The sequence below is a fragment of the Hyperolius riggenbachi genome, chromosome 5 (assembly GCF_040937935.1).
Source record: "Hyperolius riggenbachi isolate aHypRig1 chromosome 5, aHypRig1.pri, whole genome shotgun sequence".
Taxonomy (NCBI): Eukaryota; Metazoa; Chordata; class Amphibia; order Anura; family Hyperoliidae; genus Hyperolius; species Hyperolius riggenbachi.
The window spans coordinates 230,065,752-230,084,529 of NC_090650.1; the positions used below are offsets into that span (position 1 = coordinate 230,065,752).

An 18,778-nucleotide genomic window follows, 5' to 3' on the forward strand; every position below is an offset into this window, starting at 1 on the left:
GGAAAAAAACAGTTATACCACTATTTAACAATTTAGTGTTACTAAAAGTGTATTATAATGTTTAACTTAAAACACTGATATTCATTCAGACTGTAAAAATTAAATCGGTTAATGGCATAAACCTATAAGAAAAATGGTACCAATAAATAGCTAAAAAAAAACAACAACAGTTCTATCATGTCATACTGCTATTTAACCACTTAAAGTGGACCCAAATTAAAAATACAAGATTTCAGAAATAAAATCTATTTTCTAACTTATAATAATAAATAGCAACCTTTTTTCAGCTGCCAAATATAAAATATTTTACATTTATTGGAGGAACCCTTCCCTTCTTTTCATATTGCCGGGACAGAATCCGTTAGACTGGTGGAGGAGATAAAAAAACAAAAACAAAACACAGGCTGCTACTGATGAGGTCACAGGGGAGATGATCTCAGCTTGTGTCAGAGTGGTGCAACTAAATATTCTGAATTAAAAAAATGTTTGGTTTGGGTCCGCTTTAACGACTGCAGGCTAACACCCCCCTAGTGACCAGGCTATTTTTTTTACAATTCAGTGCTCTGCAGCTCTAACAGCTCACTGCAGAGCCATACAACTTAGCACACAAATTAAGTTTACTTCCTTTTCTTGCCACAGAGCTTTCTGTTGGCGGCATCTGATTGCTGCTGTAACATTTCTTTCTTTTTTTTTGTAATTAATTTTATTGTTAATTTAATGTATTAAAATTTTTTATTTGTCTTTAAATTTTCCCTCCCACCCTCCCCCCCGACAACCAATCACAGGAGATCGCCTCTCATAGGCATCAGCCTATGAGAACGATTGCTCTGTGAGCTGCTCCAGGGAAAGCCGAGTGACAGGGCTGTCCCCAGTACAGTGCTACTGTAAATCACAGTGCTGTACAACATAAATAAACTGGCATTTCTACTTTTAGATACGATAGTGGATGGTGGATGGGGGGGGGGGGGGAGGCAGTCTGTCCTCTTAAAAAGAAAGTTAAATGTAAAAAACTTATGATATAACAAATTGTATGTGTAGTACGGATAATTTATAGAACTTTAGTAGCAAATAAAAGAGTCTCATTTGTATTTTCAGTTATATAGCTTTTTATTTTTTTAACTTTGCATCATTCTCTAATATTTGCAGTTTACAAACTACACTCTGTATTTTAAACTATGAAACAAAGCAGAGCTAATGACTCTTTGAACTTCCCTGCAGTAAAACCTTCTCTGAAGCTGTCTGTCATTGTTTCTTTTATGTATAAGTGCTCCAGAAAATGGCATTGTATCAGACCCAAGTTGGGTCCACGAGCTCAGAGAAGCTCTTTTCCATAGATAACAACTGAAGTTTCTTAACCTGTACTGGAAACAATATGAAACTTAGTTCTTTTCAACTATTTCTTAGCTGTACTACACATACAATGTATTATTTCATACATTTATTTTCACTTTCCCTTAAAGCTAAACATACACATGGATTTTTCAAGCTAATTCGATCACTTTGATAGAATCTTCTGAAACTCTATTGCTCACAACGTATTTGCTGAAATTACTTTGAGGACCCATTTCCACTATCGTGAATTCGCATGCGTTTTTCGCATGCAAATACGCATAGCAATACAAGTGAATGGGACTGTTTCCACTTGTCAGGATTCCTTTGCGTTTTTCTGTGCAAAAAAAAAATCGCATGGCAGAGCCATCAGAATTCGCATACCGCATACCGCTATGCTAATCGCATACAATGTATTTAATAGGAAATTCGCATGCGGTTTGGGTATGCGAATTTTCATGCAAATTCGCATAGAAACAATGGAAAAATCACACCAGCACTGCCATGGTTAAATTCGCATACATCGTCATCCATGCGAATTCGCATGAAAATTCGCATAGACCCGCATGCGAAATTTGCATCCGCATGCAAATTTTTCCCGCGACGATTCCCACCGCACAAGTGGAAATGCAGCCTGACTGATTTCAGACAGTTTCTCTACCAAAAGTGTGACTGCATGGTCAGATAATACTGCATTGCATCCAGCAGTACCACACTAGTAGTTCAGCTTTTCCATTAGCATCAACTAATGGATGGCAGATGAAGAGTTGGCCTTTAGCATCAAGCCAGCAGGAGGCAGCCTAAAAGGGAAACAGTAAATTCGGGCGCCTGAGGCTAGTGGACAAATCGGGCGCCGCCATTCACTCCTATAATAAATATCGTTTAATGGGCGCCCGATAGGAAAAAAGGGCGCCGGTGAAAAATAACGTTTTAAAAGCGGCGCCCGGAGACTTAATGTTTTATTACTGCTTCTCATGATTACACATTATTTAATGATTTATACATTTTTAAATATTATTTTTAAACGAAAAACAGTACAATATTTTTTTCAAACATTATTTTTAAACAAAAAACAGTACATTTTTTTTTACATTATTTTTAAACGAAAAAACCAACAGGGGGGTCTTAGGTTTAGGCACCAACAGGGGGGTCTTAGGTTTAGGCACCAACAGGGGGGGTCTTAGGTTTAGGCACCAACAGGGGGTCTTAGGTTTAGGCACCAAAAGGGGGGTCTTAGGTTTAGGCACCAACAGGGGGGTCTTAGGTTTAGGCACCAACAGGGGGGTCTTAGGTTTAGGCACCAACAGGGGGGTCTTAGGTTTAGGCACCAACAGGGGGGTCTTAGGTTTAGGCACCAACAGGGGGGTCTTAGGTTTAGGCACTAACAGGGGGGTCTAGGGGTTAGGGGTAGGTACAGGGAGGGTTACTTAGGCACCAACAGGGGGGGTCTTAGGTTTAGGCATCAACAGGGGGGTCTAGGGGTTAGGGGTAGGTACAGGGAGGGTTACTTAGTAATTTTTTTTTTTTAACGTTATTATACGTTTCAGTATTTAAACGAAAGATTAACGTTTTTACAATTGCCGATTTAATGCACATTATTTAATGATTTATAACTTTAAAAAACATTAATTTTAAACGAAATACAGTACAATACATTTTTAAACGTTATCCATGCTTATCGTTAAAAACCCGGCGCCCTTTTTTCCCAGCGCCCCTTTTTAACGTACGCCTGTCTAAAAGGACAGATCAGCAGCAATGTTGTTTATGGAGTATTTATATCTCCATGGACTTACCGTGTTTACTCACAGGCATGGCGCTATAATAGCGTATGTACACTTATAAGTGCCGTTGTGCTTGATAAAAAGACCATTGCAAAAACAAAACACAAATCTTAGTTCTAAACACACAAATATGCACTGTTGCATAAGTCTGTGTTAATTTTCTTGCTTTCTCCCCAGCATGGAAGATCAGGAAAAAACATGAAACAGCTTGACATCTACAAACATTATACTTAGGTTACATTTATTTGATTCTGAAATACTTCCCGACTGTGCTGCTGGGCAGCAGCACTTCCGTAACGTGCATAAGCACTGATGCCGGAGCTAAGATAACACTAATAAATCCTCTGCGCTCCTTACAATTCAATGCCTGCAATGTGATCCTCAGGATAAACATTCTTTATCTGCCACTACACAGATCATGTACCTTTTTGTTCTCTTATCATATAGTGGTACTGATGTAGAAAATCTGCAAGGCCTAAATGTACTGAAAATATATCCTGCTCTACCCTAGACAAGTAAAATAATAGCTTGATGGTATTAATGCATGCGTCCCTGGAGAGAATTCATTTGATTTTGATATCCTTCCCTGGCACTTGGTTTAAAGCTTTCGGCCTGTTGTTAAAACTGTGCTGTGTGTGGAATGTAATCTGATGTATGTAGAGTATATCTATTAAGTTAATCTTGGTTAAATATGCCACAGCTTCAAATTAAGCAATAAGCAAAATGATCTTCTGTGCTAGCACCTAAATCCTGTAATTCTGAAGAGAATTCCTGTTAATGCTCAAATGAGATGAGGTACTTTGTCAAAGGAGCTTAGGTAGAAGTAGGGCATCTCCAGCAAGGTCTCACAGATGACCCTTGTTAATTTGGCTTTCACAACTGGCCCATTGCAAATTGTAAATGAGGATATATTTTACTATAGTGTACTTTGAGATTGGTCATGGTCATCAATAAATTACATTTTCTGAATAGAAGGCATCACAGAAAAGTGGTATCACTGATTTAGGCTAGGCCATACTTTAGATAAGAGATTGTGGCTGAAAAGGTATAACCACCTCAAGATGCATCTTAATGGACAAAGCAAACATCTCTTATGCCATCCTAAATGTTGAAACATAAAACTGACCAAAAAGTAAGTGGTGTATAAAAATAAGGTTAATGTCTCTCTATGGTATAAGTGATATAAGACCTCTTACCGTATTTGTTATATATCTGTTCCATACCAGCTGGATTAATCTTTAACCACTTCCTAACTGAGGGGTTTTACCCCTTGACCACCAGAGCAATTTTCACCTTTCAGCGCTCCTTCCATTCATTGGTCTATAACTTTATAATTACTTATCACAATGAAATGAACTATATCTTGTTTTGTTTTTTTCGCCACCAATTAGGCTTTCTTTAGGTGGGACATTATGCCAAGAATTATTTTATTCTAAATGTGTTTTAATGGGAAAATAGGAAAACATGTGGGAAAAAATTTATTATTTTATAGTTTTTAAATAATGCATGCTACTGTAATTAAAACCCATGAAATGTATTTGTCCCGGTTATAAAACCGTTTAAATTATGCCCCTATCACAATGTTTGGTGCCAATATTTTAACTGGAAATAAAGGTGCATTTTTTTTCAGTTTTGCGTCCATCCCTAATTACAAGCCCATAGTTTATAAAGTAACAGTGTTATACCCTCTTGACATAAATATTTAAAAAGTTCAGTCCCTAAGGTAACTATTTATGTATTTTTTTCAATTGTAATTTTTTTTTTTTTAATTACAAAAAAAAAAAAATTGGGGAGTGTGGGAGGTAAGGAGTTAATTTTTTGTGTAAAACTGATTTATTTGTATGTAAAAAATGTTTTAGGGTGTAGTTTCACTATTTGGCCACAAGATGGCAACAGTAACTTTTTATTTAATGCGACCTGCAAGCGTCCTTCCGGACGCTTGCAGGGAGTACTAGGAGGCTGAGAAAGTTTTTTTTTTCCCACAATGATCGTGCTGCTTTCGGAGAAAGCAGCGGAAAGCAGCGGATCATTGTGGGGCTTAGATCAATGAACGGGAATGGATTTTCCCGTTCATTGATCTCCGGGCGGCGTGTTTACCCGTGGGAGTGCGCGCTAGAGCGAGCGGGAGCGCGGGCAGCGGCGGGAGCGCGGAAAGTACGGATTTCTTCGTCCCTGGGGGTTAAAGATTGGAAAAAGGGACGGAGAAATTCGTAAGCATGGGGGTGAAGTGGTTAAACTTCATGGTATGGTAGGCTAGGCTGCACTCTTTTGTTGATTTCCTCCCTGGAGGAGATAAGGTGCTGCAACATCACAGCAACCCTTAGCATCCCTTATTGTTCACTGGAAGAAAATGTGACCCAAGCTATCACAAACGTCCCAACTTGCAGTATTCTATGGGAGGCAGTTTGGCAGAAACATAATTGTCCTCCTACAGCTAACTATTGAAGGAGAAATGGCTGGGCTTCCTCCTCCAACCTTTTGCAGCTACCTATGGGAGGTGGGAATGGCCTGGGTAAGGGGACACACCCCAGTCAACCAGGCCCCCAGAGGGTGTAGTTGGGTGTCTGGCACACCCCTAAAGAGAGGAGCCCCATCACAAACATGTGAACAAGAATGTTCATTTTTCATCAATGTTTAGCACAACTATACTTCATAATCAATACAGTGCTGCCCAGGGAGGTGCTGTTGAAGTAGTATTCTATGTTTAGTTTACTATATCCATTCTTATATACAGTATATTCCACTGACTGGCTCTCATCATTTGCAGTAGGACAAATGGCATAACTACAAACTATGGAACCCCCCAGTAAAACTTCAGTGGTTCCCCATTTCTCTGGATTTGTACAACTCAAAGGCCAGAGAGCCCGATCTGCCAGGTATCATAGAACAAGAGCAGCTACTTTGACCTTACCTCACCTTACCTCATGCCCCCCAAATCATGGCCTCACCAATAGTGTGGCCATTGTTATCAACAAAAATAATTTAGGAACCCTGGCCCTTATAACTAGTGGCCATTGGGAAATTCTTACAGTCCCTCTTTTACAAGTCTGGCCACTAACAGACTACCAATCCTTTTCTTATGCCAAAACAAGTGCAGCTACCATGAAACCCTTATGTACAGGTCCCAGAAGACCCTCCTACGTATAACAATTGTGACCCAACATAAGACCTCTCCCTCCCTTTCCTAGCAAAGTGGCATGTTGTTGGTACTTGCCTATTATTGCCAAGCCTTCCCTCTTTTAGGACCTTCAGGTTATGACAGTCTGACTAAAACCAGGACTGCCCAGAGGTTTACTGATATTTCAACAGAATGTACATGCTTCAGCAAGTGGAGGAGTTAATACACGGAATGTCATGTTGCTGACAAATCTCAGCATTCTGTATTTTCTACAGAATTGTGTGGTTCCAGGGCAACAAGGAATGTTTCATCAGAAGAAACCCATAAGGGTGTTTATCTTTACTGTCTACTTTTTACATATAGCAATCTAGTAATCCTACAATTAGGGTTTTCTTTCTACCTATGGCAGCTTCATCAGAGTCTCGGGTTACATGAATGTTAGACACAATCAATCAGGCTGTAAATACATCCTATAGTGACAGCAACAATGTAACCAGTAATTCACTATGTAGGGTTTTGGCTTGTTAGTGGAGGTACTTAAAAGGTCACTATAAAATGATTTCATCCTTTTCTATGCCAGCACAGCACTAATGGAGAAAGGGAAGTGGGGACAGCAAAGGCAAAAAAAATTTAAACAAATAACATTCTTGAATTGTTTTAAACAGAGATTGGCTGTGAGCCATTGTGAATCAGCCAGTGAGCTGGCTCTCTTCCATGCAGCTATTTTTCCAAAATTCCAAAAGTCTTTAAAAAAGAAACTGAGGAGACACACTGTCTTAAGGATGTTCTGTATTCCTTTGATAGAGGGGGGGGGGGGGGGGGGATGAGTAAATGTCCTTATGTCTGTACTGTATCCTCTGTGCTCCTGGGTCACTATTACCTAATGTAAAAAAGACCTGAGTGTTTGGTAGTAAACAGAAAGAGCTTAAATAGGAAAAATATGCATTCTCAGCATAGAGGGAATTCACAATGGGAAGCAGGTTCAGGAGTAAAGTAAGATGTAGTTTTACTCACTTTACCCTCTGCAGAATGTCCTATTTAGGAGTTCCTGCAGTTCCGAAAGTCCCCAAGATTACAAAAGTACTTCCGAAGTCTGGAATGTCTCCGTAGCTGTTTTAATTTAATACAGCTTATTTGACAACACAAAAAAATATGGAAAAGCATGGTGATAGGACTCTTTATTTCACCATTCGGCTATGCAAAAAGCACCAAACGTGCTGCTGCAAAAGGGCTTGTTTAAGTTCTGACCTTTTGATGATAATCCTGTAACCTAAAGACAGTGCATGAGTTGGACACTGAGTGGTGCCACTAGTAGTAAAATGTCAGTAATTTAGATTACCAATATTTTACTATACAGTACTCAACACCAGTTCTCACTTGAACCCTCCACTGTAGATGCCTAACTGAGCACCCCCCACCTAAACCTGAACTCCAACCCTCCTGGTAAGTGCCTAAAACTTACCTCATAGCCAATCATCTACAACTATTAATTACTATGTAGTATGTAGTGTGTAGTAGTTACCATCTATCCGTTAGTGTATGGCCTCCTTTGACCTGTTTTTTAGTACTTTTTTTTACTTGCAAGTTGTTAAAAAATGATTTTGTAGATGTAATAAAAATGTATCTCCTGGGAGCAGGGTCTCTTCAAACCTTGTCAATTTACACCACTGATATCCGAATTATCAGGCTGTTGCTTTGGGCACCTTGCAAGAGGTTTCCCTTTTTATACCAAAACACAGTTTATAAAAGATAAAAAAATACAAACACTGTAGGGTCATTACTTCTCCAGTACTGTGGCTGATCTAAAGAAATAACCTATTTGGGATTTGATCATCTCTAATGATTATTTACATAACACTTAAAAAGCAAAATGTCCTAACTTTTGCAGCAAAATCAGAATAAAGCAATGCTACGGTAAAGAAGCCAGTCCTAATGAGGACTATCACAGAATGTTAATAAGTGGATCCTCACTAGGGTAGCAATTTTATTATCAGAACTGTGAGTCAAAATAAACAATTTAGATACATTCTTTAGATATCCATTTTAATGAGCAAAACAGCAGCCCGCTGCCAGTATAGAGAGAGCAAGGTCTTTGCTAATGGGGCTGACAGAAGCATATAGTTATGAGGACCAGATGTGTACCTTCACTAGTAGCCACATTCTTCAGGGCTTTAGTCGGTGTGTGATCTGTACTTGAACTCACGTCGGATGAGATGCTTGAGCTGCCTTTGCCTAAAATGTAAAACAAAAAGAAAAGTCAAAACCACTGGAATTAATGAAGAAAAATCTAGTTTAGCATAGGTGGAATGTGCTTTGTATTTGCTGTAGAACTGACTACAATAAAGAAGCACTGAACGAAGTAAAGATACCCAATGAAAATATGTCTCCAAAACCCAAAAACGGGCACATGTCATATATTTTATCATGCTGTATTACGCAGACACACTGCCTGAGTCCTCTAGTTACTGTTTTGCAATAGCTGCTATATGTAGTTGACACTTGTTAATGTGACACTTGCTGATGAGATTGGAGTGATAACCGTAAAGCCCAAAACACATGCTGGATTAAACTTGGCAGAGGAGGCCTTAAATAGTTTAAATCTACCATGTACATGGTATCCCTTGACACCTCGGCCAGCAATCTGCCAGGTGGATTGAGTTGGCCGATCGCTGGCCGAGAGCATTGTTCCTCTTATTTTGCCCACCGCATGACATCATTCGCATGCCACTGCAATTCATTTTTCTTTGCAGTAAAACTAAAAAATAAACTGTCAGCCTGAGGAGGTTTTGACCAGGTTTATAAATGCTCAGATTAGGAGCAGAGCACTGTAGTGCGCTGGAGATAGAGAGTGCATAGAGGTTTAGTGTGGGATGGGTGCTTGGCTATATACTGCAGCTGAGTGCCAGGGGGGAACTGTAATAACTAATAGTGGAAAGGTATAGCATAAGTTATTTGGTTATCACTTCCCGGTAGCATGAAAGACATTAAGTGTGGGTGCTCAGTTACCGTATACTGTAGCTGAGCGCCAGGGGGGATTTGTAATAAATAACAGTGGAAAGGTGTAGTGTGAGTAATTTGGGCATATCTTCCCGGTAGCAAGAAAGACATTAAGGCCTTGATTCACTAAAGGGTGCTAAGTGTTACCACGCCAGTGAAAAGGACGCAAAAACGGCCGCTTCAGGTGCTAATATACACGCAAGTGTTTGGGCGAGCAAAGGTTAGCGCTGCATGTGAAACATTGAAACGCTGAAAAGCTATTTTACATGCAAACGGTGCGACGTTTCACGCGCACCGGTGCGACGTTTCGCATGCACCGGTGCAACGTTTCGGGTGCACCAACTTAACGTGCGATCAGTAACAGCTTTGGATGTGCAAACTACTTAGCGCCCTAGTTTGCACAATCACAGCTTTTAGGCCTGCTAACTATGTTAGCACCCTCTTGTGAATCAAGCCCTAAGTGTGGGTGCTCAGCTATACTGCAGCTGAGCGCCAGGGGGGATTTGTAATATATAACAGTGGAAAGGTGTAGAGCGAGTAATTTGGGCATATCTTCCAGTAGCATGAAAGACAATACGTGTGGGTGCTCGGCTATACTGCAGCTGAGAGCCAGGGGGGATTTGTAATAAATAACAGTAGAAAGGTGAAGTGTGAGTAATTTGGGCATATCTTTCCAGTAGCATGAAAGACAATACGTGTGGGTGCTCGGTTATACTGTAGCTGAGCGCCAGGGGGATTGTAATAACTAATAGTGGAAAGGTGAAGTGTGAGTAATTTGGGCATATCTTCCCGTAGCATGAAAGACAATACGTGTGGGTGCTCGGTTATACTGTAGCTGAGCGCCAGGGGGATTGTAATAACTAATAGTGGAAAGGTGAAGTGTGAGTAATTTGGGCATATCTTCCCGTAGCATGAAAGATATTAAGTGTGGGTGCTCAGCAATACTGCAGCTGAGTGCCACGTGGGATTGTAATAACTAATAGTGGCAGTTGCATAGCAATAGGGGTTGCAGAGGTTGCGACTGCATCAGGGCCCTTGGGCCAGAGGGGCCCCGAAGGGCCCTCCCTCAACTGCAGTATTGGCTCTCTATTGGTCCTGAGCTCAAAATAATCACTTCTATAGATACTTTGAATAGTAGTAATCATCAACACACTGTTCCCCATCCCCTTCTTGCACCTCTGACACTGTAGTTGCCATTGGCAGGTTTTGGTGCGCCATATCAATTGTTATGTATAGAGTGCTTGGGGGCCCCATTGTAAAACTTGCATCGGGGCCCACAGCTCCTTAGCTATGCCACTTGAATAGTGGAAAGGTGTAGTGTGAGTAATTTGGACATATCTTCCCGTAGCATGAAAGACAATAAGTGTGGGTGCTCAGCTATACTGCAGCTGAGCGTCAGGGGGAATTGCAGTAAGCTATAGTGGAAAGGTGTTGTGTGTGAAAAATTTGGAAATTGCTTCCCAGCAGCATAAAAGTGAAAATTGCATATGGGGAAAAAAACTCGCAAGGCAAGCATGTTATTTCTTAATGACTGGATCTTATTAACAGTTGAATCAGGCATAGTCCCATCACCTGATTTTAAGACTCACCAGTGCTTAACACTTGTGAGTTTAGGAACTGCATATGGCCCCTTGTCACTGTGTCTTTAGTCAGAAGGAGAACAATGTGCCAGGATTCCCCCAGAATACAAGCTATGCACGGTTTACACCTCTTCCCAGATCTGTAAAAGGTTTCTTTGTGCATTGCTGTCTCCTTTCCTGTTAAGAAGATGTACACATTTGTACAGCAAGTAAGGAAAATTCTCTCCAGCAGGGATGCTGACAGCAATAAAACCTGAAAGAGACTGTACCGTTCCACATCCTAACAGAACTAAAGTTAAAGCTTTATTCTCTCAAAATAACATTAACAGATAAAAAAAGCCACACACAAAAGTGTAACTTGAGGTCAAAAGTCTGCTTATTAAGAAGTCATACAATGCCTGGATGAATGGTCCATTTAGTGAGTTAATGGCGCAATGAAGACAGACATGTGTGTGACATTAATCTACAAGAACTCTGATGTGTTGAGTAAAAATGTTCTGAATTCTTATGTCAGTTGACTTCACAGGCATAACATACATCATTTTTTACTCCCAGAGGATGGAGATCATGTGTAAAAATTTCACAGTGAACAAGTGCTTAGTTGCTTCAACAGTTTTAACAAAGCCTGAATACTTCACATTAGAGACAGACTCCTACAAAAGACAATCTTGTGGCCTACAAAAAACCTGCTGTGCCCAATTTTTGTGATTTTGCCTGATAAAACAATTTACATTAGAACAGGTGGCAGGTGCTTCATTAAGTAAAAGTAGATAAGTGATAGCCAAAAACGAGCAACTGTGCATTTACAAAACAAGATGGCAGCACAATATGCATGTGGCCCACCTTATGGGAATTCACTAAGATCACCGCAGTGTAGCCAGCCACAGCTGCAGTAATTACCAGATAAAGAACACACAAGGTTGCTGTGAAAATATATATTTAAATATATACTAACTTTTGGCAGGTAAAAAGGTATAAAACATTTCATCAATGTATATTTAAAAAAATCTACATATCAAAAGAGCATACATCACTATCCCCCAAGCCTTACTAACCCCTTGGTAAGCCATGCAGGCTAGTATTCCCCAGGGCGTCCACAAGTATGGGGCTCTTCTCTCTGAGCAATACCAGCCCATATTCTCCACTACTTTAGGGAGTATTCTGCAGAATTCTGGAGACTCCATTTACAGAGCACCCTTGTTATGAACAGGGGGTTCTTCTTCACCTCTGGTGCCCAGGAGAATGTGGGAGTGATAACATGGGGCATTTCTAGGGAAAAAATGTCACACTGCATGGACACACACATATACTGTAAAGTATAGTGCTGTCAAAACAGATAGAAGGAGGTTAATGTTACCTACACCTAACATTATTCTCTCCCTTCCTGCATCTAACACTAACTTCCCCCCTTCCAACACCTAACACTAAAGCCAAACTCACTGCCACAATCCTACTCTCCTGAAGCGAAGATGCTGTCCATAGCCACAATTCACCTGGTGCCTTTCCACTGCAGCTACCTATAGCTGCAATGCCTGACAGTCTAGCTGCAAAACATGCCTCCACTGCTCACTATAGCAGCTGCAACTTGCTCAGCGTACCACCGCCCCTGTAGCTGTCATGTGCCTCTAGTGCCAGAATAACCCCATAGGCACTGCCATAGCTACTATTTGCATAAGACTTACAGTGGTACCCAATCTACCAGGCAAGCAAAGCTCCTAAATTGCCTGCTTTGGCCTGTCTCCCCAGAACAAGTTATTATTTTTCTGTGCTGCATTCACTGTAAATAACCTCTGACATGTATCTTTTCATTTGTTTAGCTACTTCTGCTCACTCTTTTTACAGTCATACGTTAAACAACAAGTGCATTTTGGCGATAAATAGTTCAAGTAAGATTTGAATGTCTCTTCCATTATCTGACTTGCATAATAAAATTGTGGAATGTTTTGTGATCTCAAAAAGTCTGAAATCATAGGAATGCTGTTTGGAGCCTCCTTAGCCTGCTGTTCCAGCTAAGCATTCTTTGTGGTTTGTCTGCTATGCTTCATTCTGATAGTGGACAGGACAAATACAAATCTCTAATCATGCTTTTCTTTATTACTCTACAACATCATGCCATGTATAAACCTACACGCTATGGAATACCCACAAGATAAAGAGATACAGGTGATTTATACAGCATATTAAAAGAGTATCTTTCCTTTTTAGCATACTTTAAAGCTTATGTAAGTGTGTAAATACATTGCGGAGAAGTATGTACAGCTCAGCAATTCCTTTTGTAGAAGTTTATAACGTCACGGTTCAGTAAGCATGCTATATTTCACAGGTCATTTGTTGGCATTAATCTTTTCTGTAGCATGGTCGAATAAATGTTTTGATATTATTCAATTTATATACACTTAGCTGTTTATGTTCATTTCTACAATCTGGGGTTGTGAATAAGCTATTTGAAACTAGAGATAAAAAATATACATGGACTGAGCTTCACTATTCAATACCAAAAGAGATACAATGAAAAAGGGAATACAGTACTGCTAAGGTGGCACATAGAAAGTTATTAAAACTCTATTTTATAGATCAAAACTGGATGAAAACATCAGGCCATTAATCCATTCTAAATTTATCAAAATATCATTGATGATATCACCTGACATCAGCACAGTCCAGCAACTACACAAAACACCATCAAAGTGCATAAACAGCTTATACAAGCACGGTACCTTAGGCTGCATTGGATATTGCCAGCTCTCTATTTGACGTATGTAAAAACAGATACTGACAATGCTTCAAAGTCAGAGTCCATCCTCTTCAATATTCCAACAGCCATATACTCATTACTGCTTTGTCCTATGCAGAACACAAGTTCACTGACAGATGTAGACTGCTCCCATTATAATGGTCTCCTACCTCTTTTCCTATCTGAAAACATCCATGTTTAGAGAGTAACTACCTAGAAAGATATGCAGACATAGTGGGGCTTTAAAGTTTGAAAAACCAAGGCATTTTTAATAATTATGGACTACAAGTATCCAAAATGTGATTTTTTTTTACATAACTCTTAAAATTAGAAAATTAATCTGATTTGCTATTAATAATTAAAAGGTGGTACATCAATACTAGGAAGATATCAGCTTTAGGCCTCTCTCACATAGTAGACTGCAGGTGGTGAATTAATTTCCTGTCAGCTGCTCCCATGCACTGCCTGGGTAGTTGGTTTTGGGTATAAATACCGAACGTGTACCTGAAGTGACATGTGACATGATGAGATAGACATGTGTATGTACAGTGCCAAGCATACAAATAACTAGGCTGGGTTCCTTTTTTCTGCCTGAAAGAGTTAACATTCAGGTATGCAAGTGACAGTTTTTTTTCTACTCGAGACCTAGCTGGACTTTGAAGCCCAAAGTCACTCAGAGACAATTCAGAGCTGATCAGCCAACTCCTCCCTAACCTCAACACTCATGCCTCCCATTGACTAATGTACTGGGGGAGGTTAGGGGATGTAACAGCTATGTAATGGGTAAGAGGAAATCACCTCAGGGTACAGGTCTGTCTTAACTGCCTGGAGGTGGGCTACTCAGGGTTTATACAAATAACTCTAAATGTAACTGGACAGCTGGAAGGTGCACATTGGGTGTATCTGGTGAATGAAATTCAAAGGATAAACACCAGACACTGAATAAGAAAAAAGGAAGAGAAACCAGGAGCGCAAACATAGTGTAGTCAACTACTGTAACAGGCATGGGGAGAATTAAGTCTCCATGTGGATATAGAGGAATCTTCTTTGCAGTATGATGAGGCACTCCGTAAAAATCAAACATAACCCTCCAGATCTAATAACACAGGAGAGACCCTTAGCTAGGGGAACAAGCTCAAATTGGTGGGAGGAGGCATCCTAAAGTTTCCAGCTATTCACAGTTAGCCTCCTCCCACTTATTAGAATGTGAACATACAACTTTGCAGACAGTGTAGAAGTAACAATATGTCTTTGAAAGACAATGAAAGTGGCAAAATGTACCTTGAAGAAGTTTCTTCTTTAATTTGATCCGCTGTATAAACACCAACAAACAGTGTATAAATATAGCAGGTGGGTGCGTGGGATCCAAAGAACCCGACAGCCAGGCGCAGTTGGTGATTAACTGTGACTTCAAAGCGTCAGGATAAACCTTTTTGTTGATTATACTGCAGATCAAAATAAGGAAGCACTTTTTCAAAGTATAGTGCTTGGCTTCCATTTTCTTTTTAGAAAGACACTGTGGTAAAAGCCATGCCTTCCCTTCAGTCGGAGTTAAAGAGGCCATGCATGGGATCTGATCACAATAAAACTGAAATGGAAAAGTTTCAATATTGAGAAGAAATAAATTAAAAAAGACCAGCTCTATAAAATAGTAATATGTGGGGGAAAAATGATACCACTCTTTGCATAGTTCAGTTCTATGGTGGCATAAATTGGTAAAATCTTGTATTATAAAGTAGGTGACAATTATTTGGGGGGAATTTTAGCAGCAAATAGATTGCTTGGGATTAATTATATCTTCTTAAAATATTGTGAAAATGAGAGGATAAAGTTCCCAGATACACTGTTAGTTATACATTAAATCTTATCTGATGTTTACATTTATTTCAGTATAATTATGAGCATCCCTGCCCTTTTCTCTAATGGTTATGCCTGGGGATCTGATTATGGGCACTATACACTGTTTCCTAATTCACTGCAGAGATGCTGATGCCCACAATAAAGATAGTGGAAATGATCAGTGTGTTTCTGGGTTCTTCCAATATACTTTGCAGGTTAATTTTACATGCAGAAGTCAAATAATTTAGTTTCTATCACACCACGTTTTTTTGTAATTTCAAACATATTTTTTAACATACCAGGTTCCCTTTAAGCTAAACAAGTTTAAGTTACGTTGCCACACAATATATCCTAGTATGCAGATCAGATTTGGCCCAAAGTTCAATTTAAATGACAAGCATATGTGCAGATATTCACAGTGGATGATCGTATTGCACTGTATGGCTTTAGGTCCATGACTTATAATTCTTAATGATAATTGAAAACATGCATGCCATGCATAGAAGTAACTTTCCAATGCTTATTATTGTCTGCCTGTAGCACAAAACAAATGATAAAAATGTGAATAGCTAAAAAAATGATTGTGCTACACATTAAATCATACACTTTTCTTAAATGTTTAAAATACTTATAGCAAGCAGTACGTGACTCTTCAGAATAGGAAATACGTTCACAATAAAAAGTCTTAGCGGTGTAAAAAATTAGGAAAGTAGGAGGTTCACATTACAAACACGGATGGCCACTCATGCGGAACGCAACTCGTACGAACACACGCCATCCACGTTTGTATGTGTTGCGTGGCTGATCCCATCACTGAAAAGTGAATGGGACAGCCGCGCGTTTTTGCTAAATCTGCGTGCAGCATGCGTTCCCGGACCGCACAGGTCCGGAACGCATGCAGTGTGAACATCAGACAGTGCACTCTATGCAATGTCTGATGTCGTGCGTGTCGGCCTCCTGCATGCGTTTCCAAAACGCGGCTGGAAACACGTTCAGTCTGAACAGGCCCTGAGCACAAGTACCCGCAAACACAATACTTGGATACAAAGTAACAATGCATGATATATAAAGAGAATGGATAATTTCCAAAAACAAGTTGCACATTTGCTCTATTTATCCTCACCATCTCATGAACGCAAAAAAAGATGAACAGTCTATGTTTCCCGTAATCAAAGAAAGTTAAACGCAAAAGAGTGGACATTTGAGTTATGGCCAACTTTTCAAAGCTAGAGTTTACCACTGCTAGAGGAGTGTGCCCATTGTAATAGCACAAACTGATAGGCATGCGTCTCTTCTTCTACTTTCCTTCAGCTCTTCACTTATTCCTTTTTCCAGCGTAGTGTATCAGTAGACTTATATGGATATCAATAGGCAGGTCAGGGAAGGAGAAAGGTTACTCAGCCCACCTACACACAGATGACATGGGTGTTCCGCTGACTTGCCCATTAACCACTTAACCAGTTCACGTCCTAACTACAGTATATTCACGTCGTTGTAAGTGGCTCATGAAAGCCACACGATGTGAATATAAGTTACTTCACTTTAATGAGCACAGCGTTTGTGCTGGCACGCGCCTGGGCTCATTTACCCCCCTCTCTCTAACTACACTAATTAAGGATTCCCTCCCGTGGGTCCATTCCTCCCACCCCCCGCTCGATCCTGTGTATTTGAGCACCCCCCCCCTTTTTCCCCCATACTGCAATGCAGGATTAGCATGAAAACAACATACCTCACCTCGTTCCAGCATGCAATCAGCCTCCCCTCCGTGCAATACAGCTCACCTCGCCTCGTTCCAGCATGCGATCAGCCTCCCCTCCGTGCAGTACCGCTGCCTGTGTCATTATGCCGAACGGATCGGGTCCCGGCTTTATGACGTCATCAAGCGCGGGACCTGATCCGTTCGGCATAATGACACAGGCAGCGGTACTGCACGGAGGGGAGGCTGATCGCACGCTGGAACGAGGCGAGGTGAGCTGTTTACATGCTAATCCTCGATTGCAGCATGGGGGAAGAAGAGAGGGAGGGTTGGGGGGGTTAGCATTTTGCCACACATGGCTATCTGGGGGGGTGGCACAAAAGGGTGACACATGGCTATCTATAGGGCGGGGGGGGGGGGGCTGAGGCACACTTGGCTATCTATGGGGGGCGCAAAGGGTCTGGCTATCTATGGGGAGGGGGGAATAATGCAGGACATCTGGCTATCTATGGGGGAAGGGGGAATTAAGCAGCCCATCTGGCAATTTTTTTGGGGGGTGGGGTCAAAGGGACATGTAGCGTTCTATATGGGGACGGGGCTAATGGAGGCACATCTGGCTATACTGGGGGGGGGGGGGAGGGGGTTAAAGGGGCACACCTGGCTGGTGGGGGGAATAGATGGGTACATCTTATGCAGGGGAACAAAGGCGCCAAAAGGATAAAAGGAAGCTAAATGAGCTTAAAAACCAAATTCTTGGTAAATAGAGGAGGTAGTGGTGGACTTACCTCCTCCAAGTAGACACACAACGACTGTAGTAAAGACAGTCAATATATTTTTTTTATGAACTCCAAATATGCAACGCGTTTCGCAGGATTGATCCCGCTTCATCAGGCAATAAAAATGGAGCAATAGCATATGTGGTCAGTAGAAGAGCCAGGCACCTCTGTCCTCACAGAGGTGCCTGGCTCTTCTACTGACCACATATGCTATTGCTCCGTTGTTATTGCCTGATGAAGCGGGATCAATCCTGCGAAACGCGTTGCATATTTGGAGTTCATAAATAAAATATATTGACTGTCTTTACTACAGTCGTTGTGTGTCTACTTGGAGGAGGTAAGTCCACCACTACCTCCTCTATTTACCAAGAATTTGGTTTTTAAGCTCATTTAGCTTCCTAGGGCCATATGCAATTCACTTTTTCACCTGTGTTTTCTCCTAGGTTATATTTTTAAACTTGTCAATAAAATGCCTTTTAAGCCCCCAGAAGGCAAGAAAATGATTAAAATAATTTTGATAGTACTTTTTCACCAACTTTTTGATACTTTTTTAGTTGAAAAGTATTGGAAAGTTATTTAAAATCAAAGATGAAAAATTATCTCCTAGGTGAAAACTCAGGTGAAATAGAGAATTGCATATGGCCCCTTTTATCCTTTTGGCGCCTCTGTTCTCCTGCATAATATTGAGTCCACCCTGGGTGGAGGGTTGAACCCCCTTTTTTCTCATCTACAGAGAGTGACTTCTTATTCCTGAGTGGGGTCAGGAAAATCTCCCCACCTGCCTTTACAGTGGTTGCCTAATGGTAACCCTGGTTTGTGAGTATTAATATTTACTCTATTTAATAACCATTTACCAGTATATATTACACTATTGGGGCTCTTGGTGTTCCTTGTTTTTAGATGGGTACATCTGGCTGTCTATTGGAGG

General features: G+C 40.6%; 1 protein-coding gene across 2 annotated transcripts in view; it reads right to left on the bottom strand.

The window, feature by feature from the left end:
* Positions 1 to 18,778, bottom strand: part of FBXL7 (F-box and leucine rich repeat protein 7) — a 300,913-nt gene that overhangs the window by 179,067 nt on the left and 103,068 nt on the right. For both annotated transcript variants that reach the window (XM_068234588.1, XM_068234587.1), the window contains exon 2: positions 8,371 to 8,460. In XM_068234588.1, coding sequence (XP_068090689.1) covers positions 8,371 to 8,460 — 90 coding nt within the window. The remainder of the gene's footprint in view (positions 1 to 8,370; positions 8,461 to 18,778) is intronic.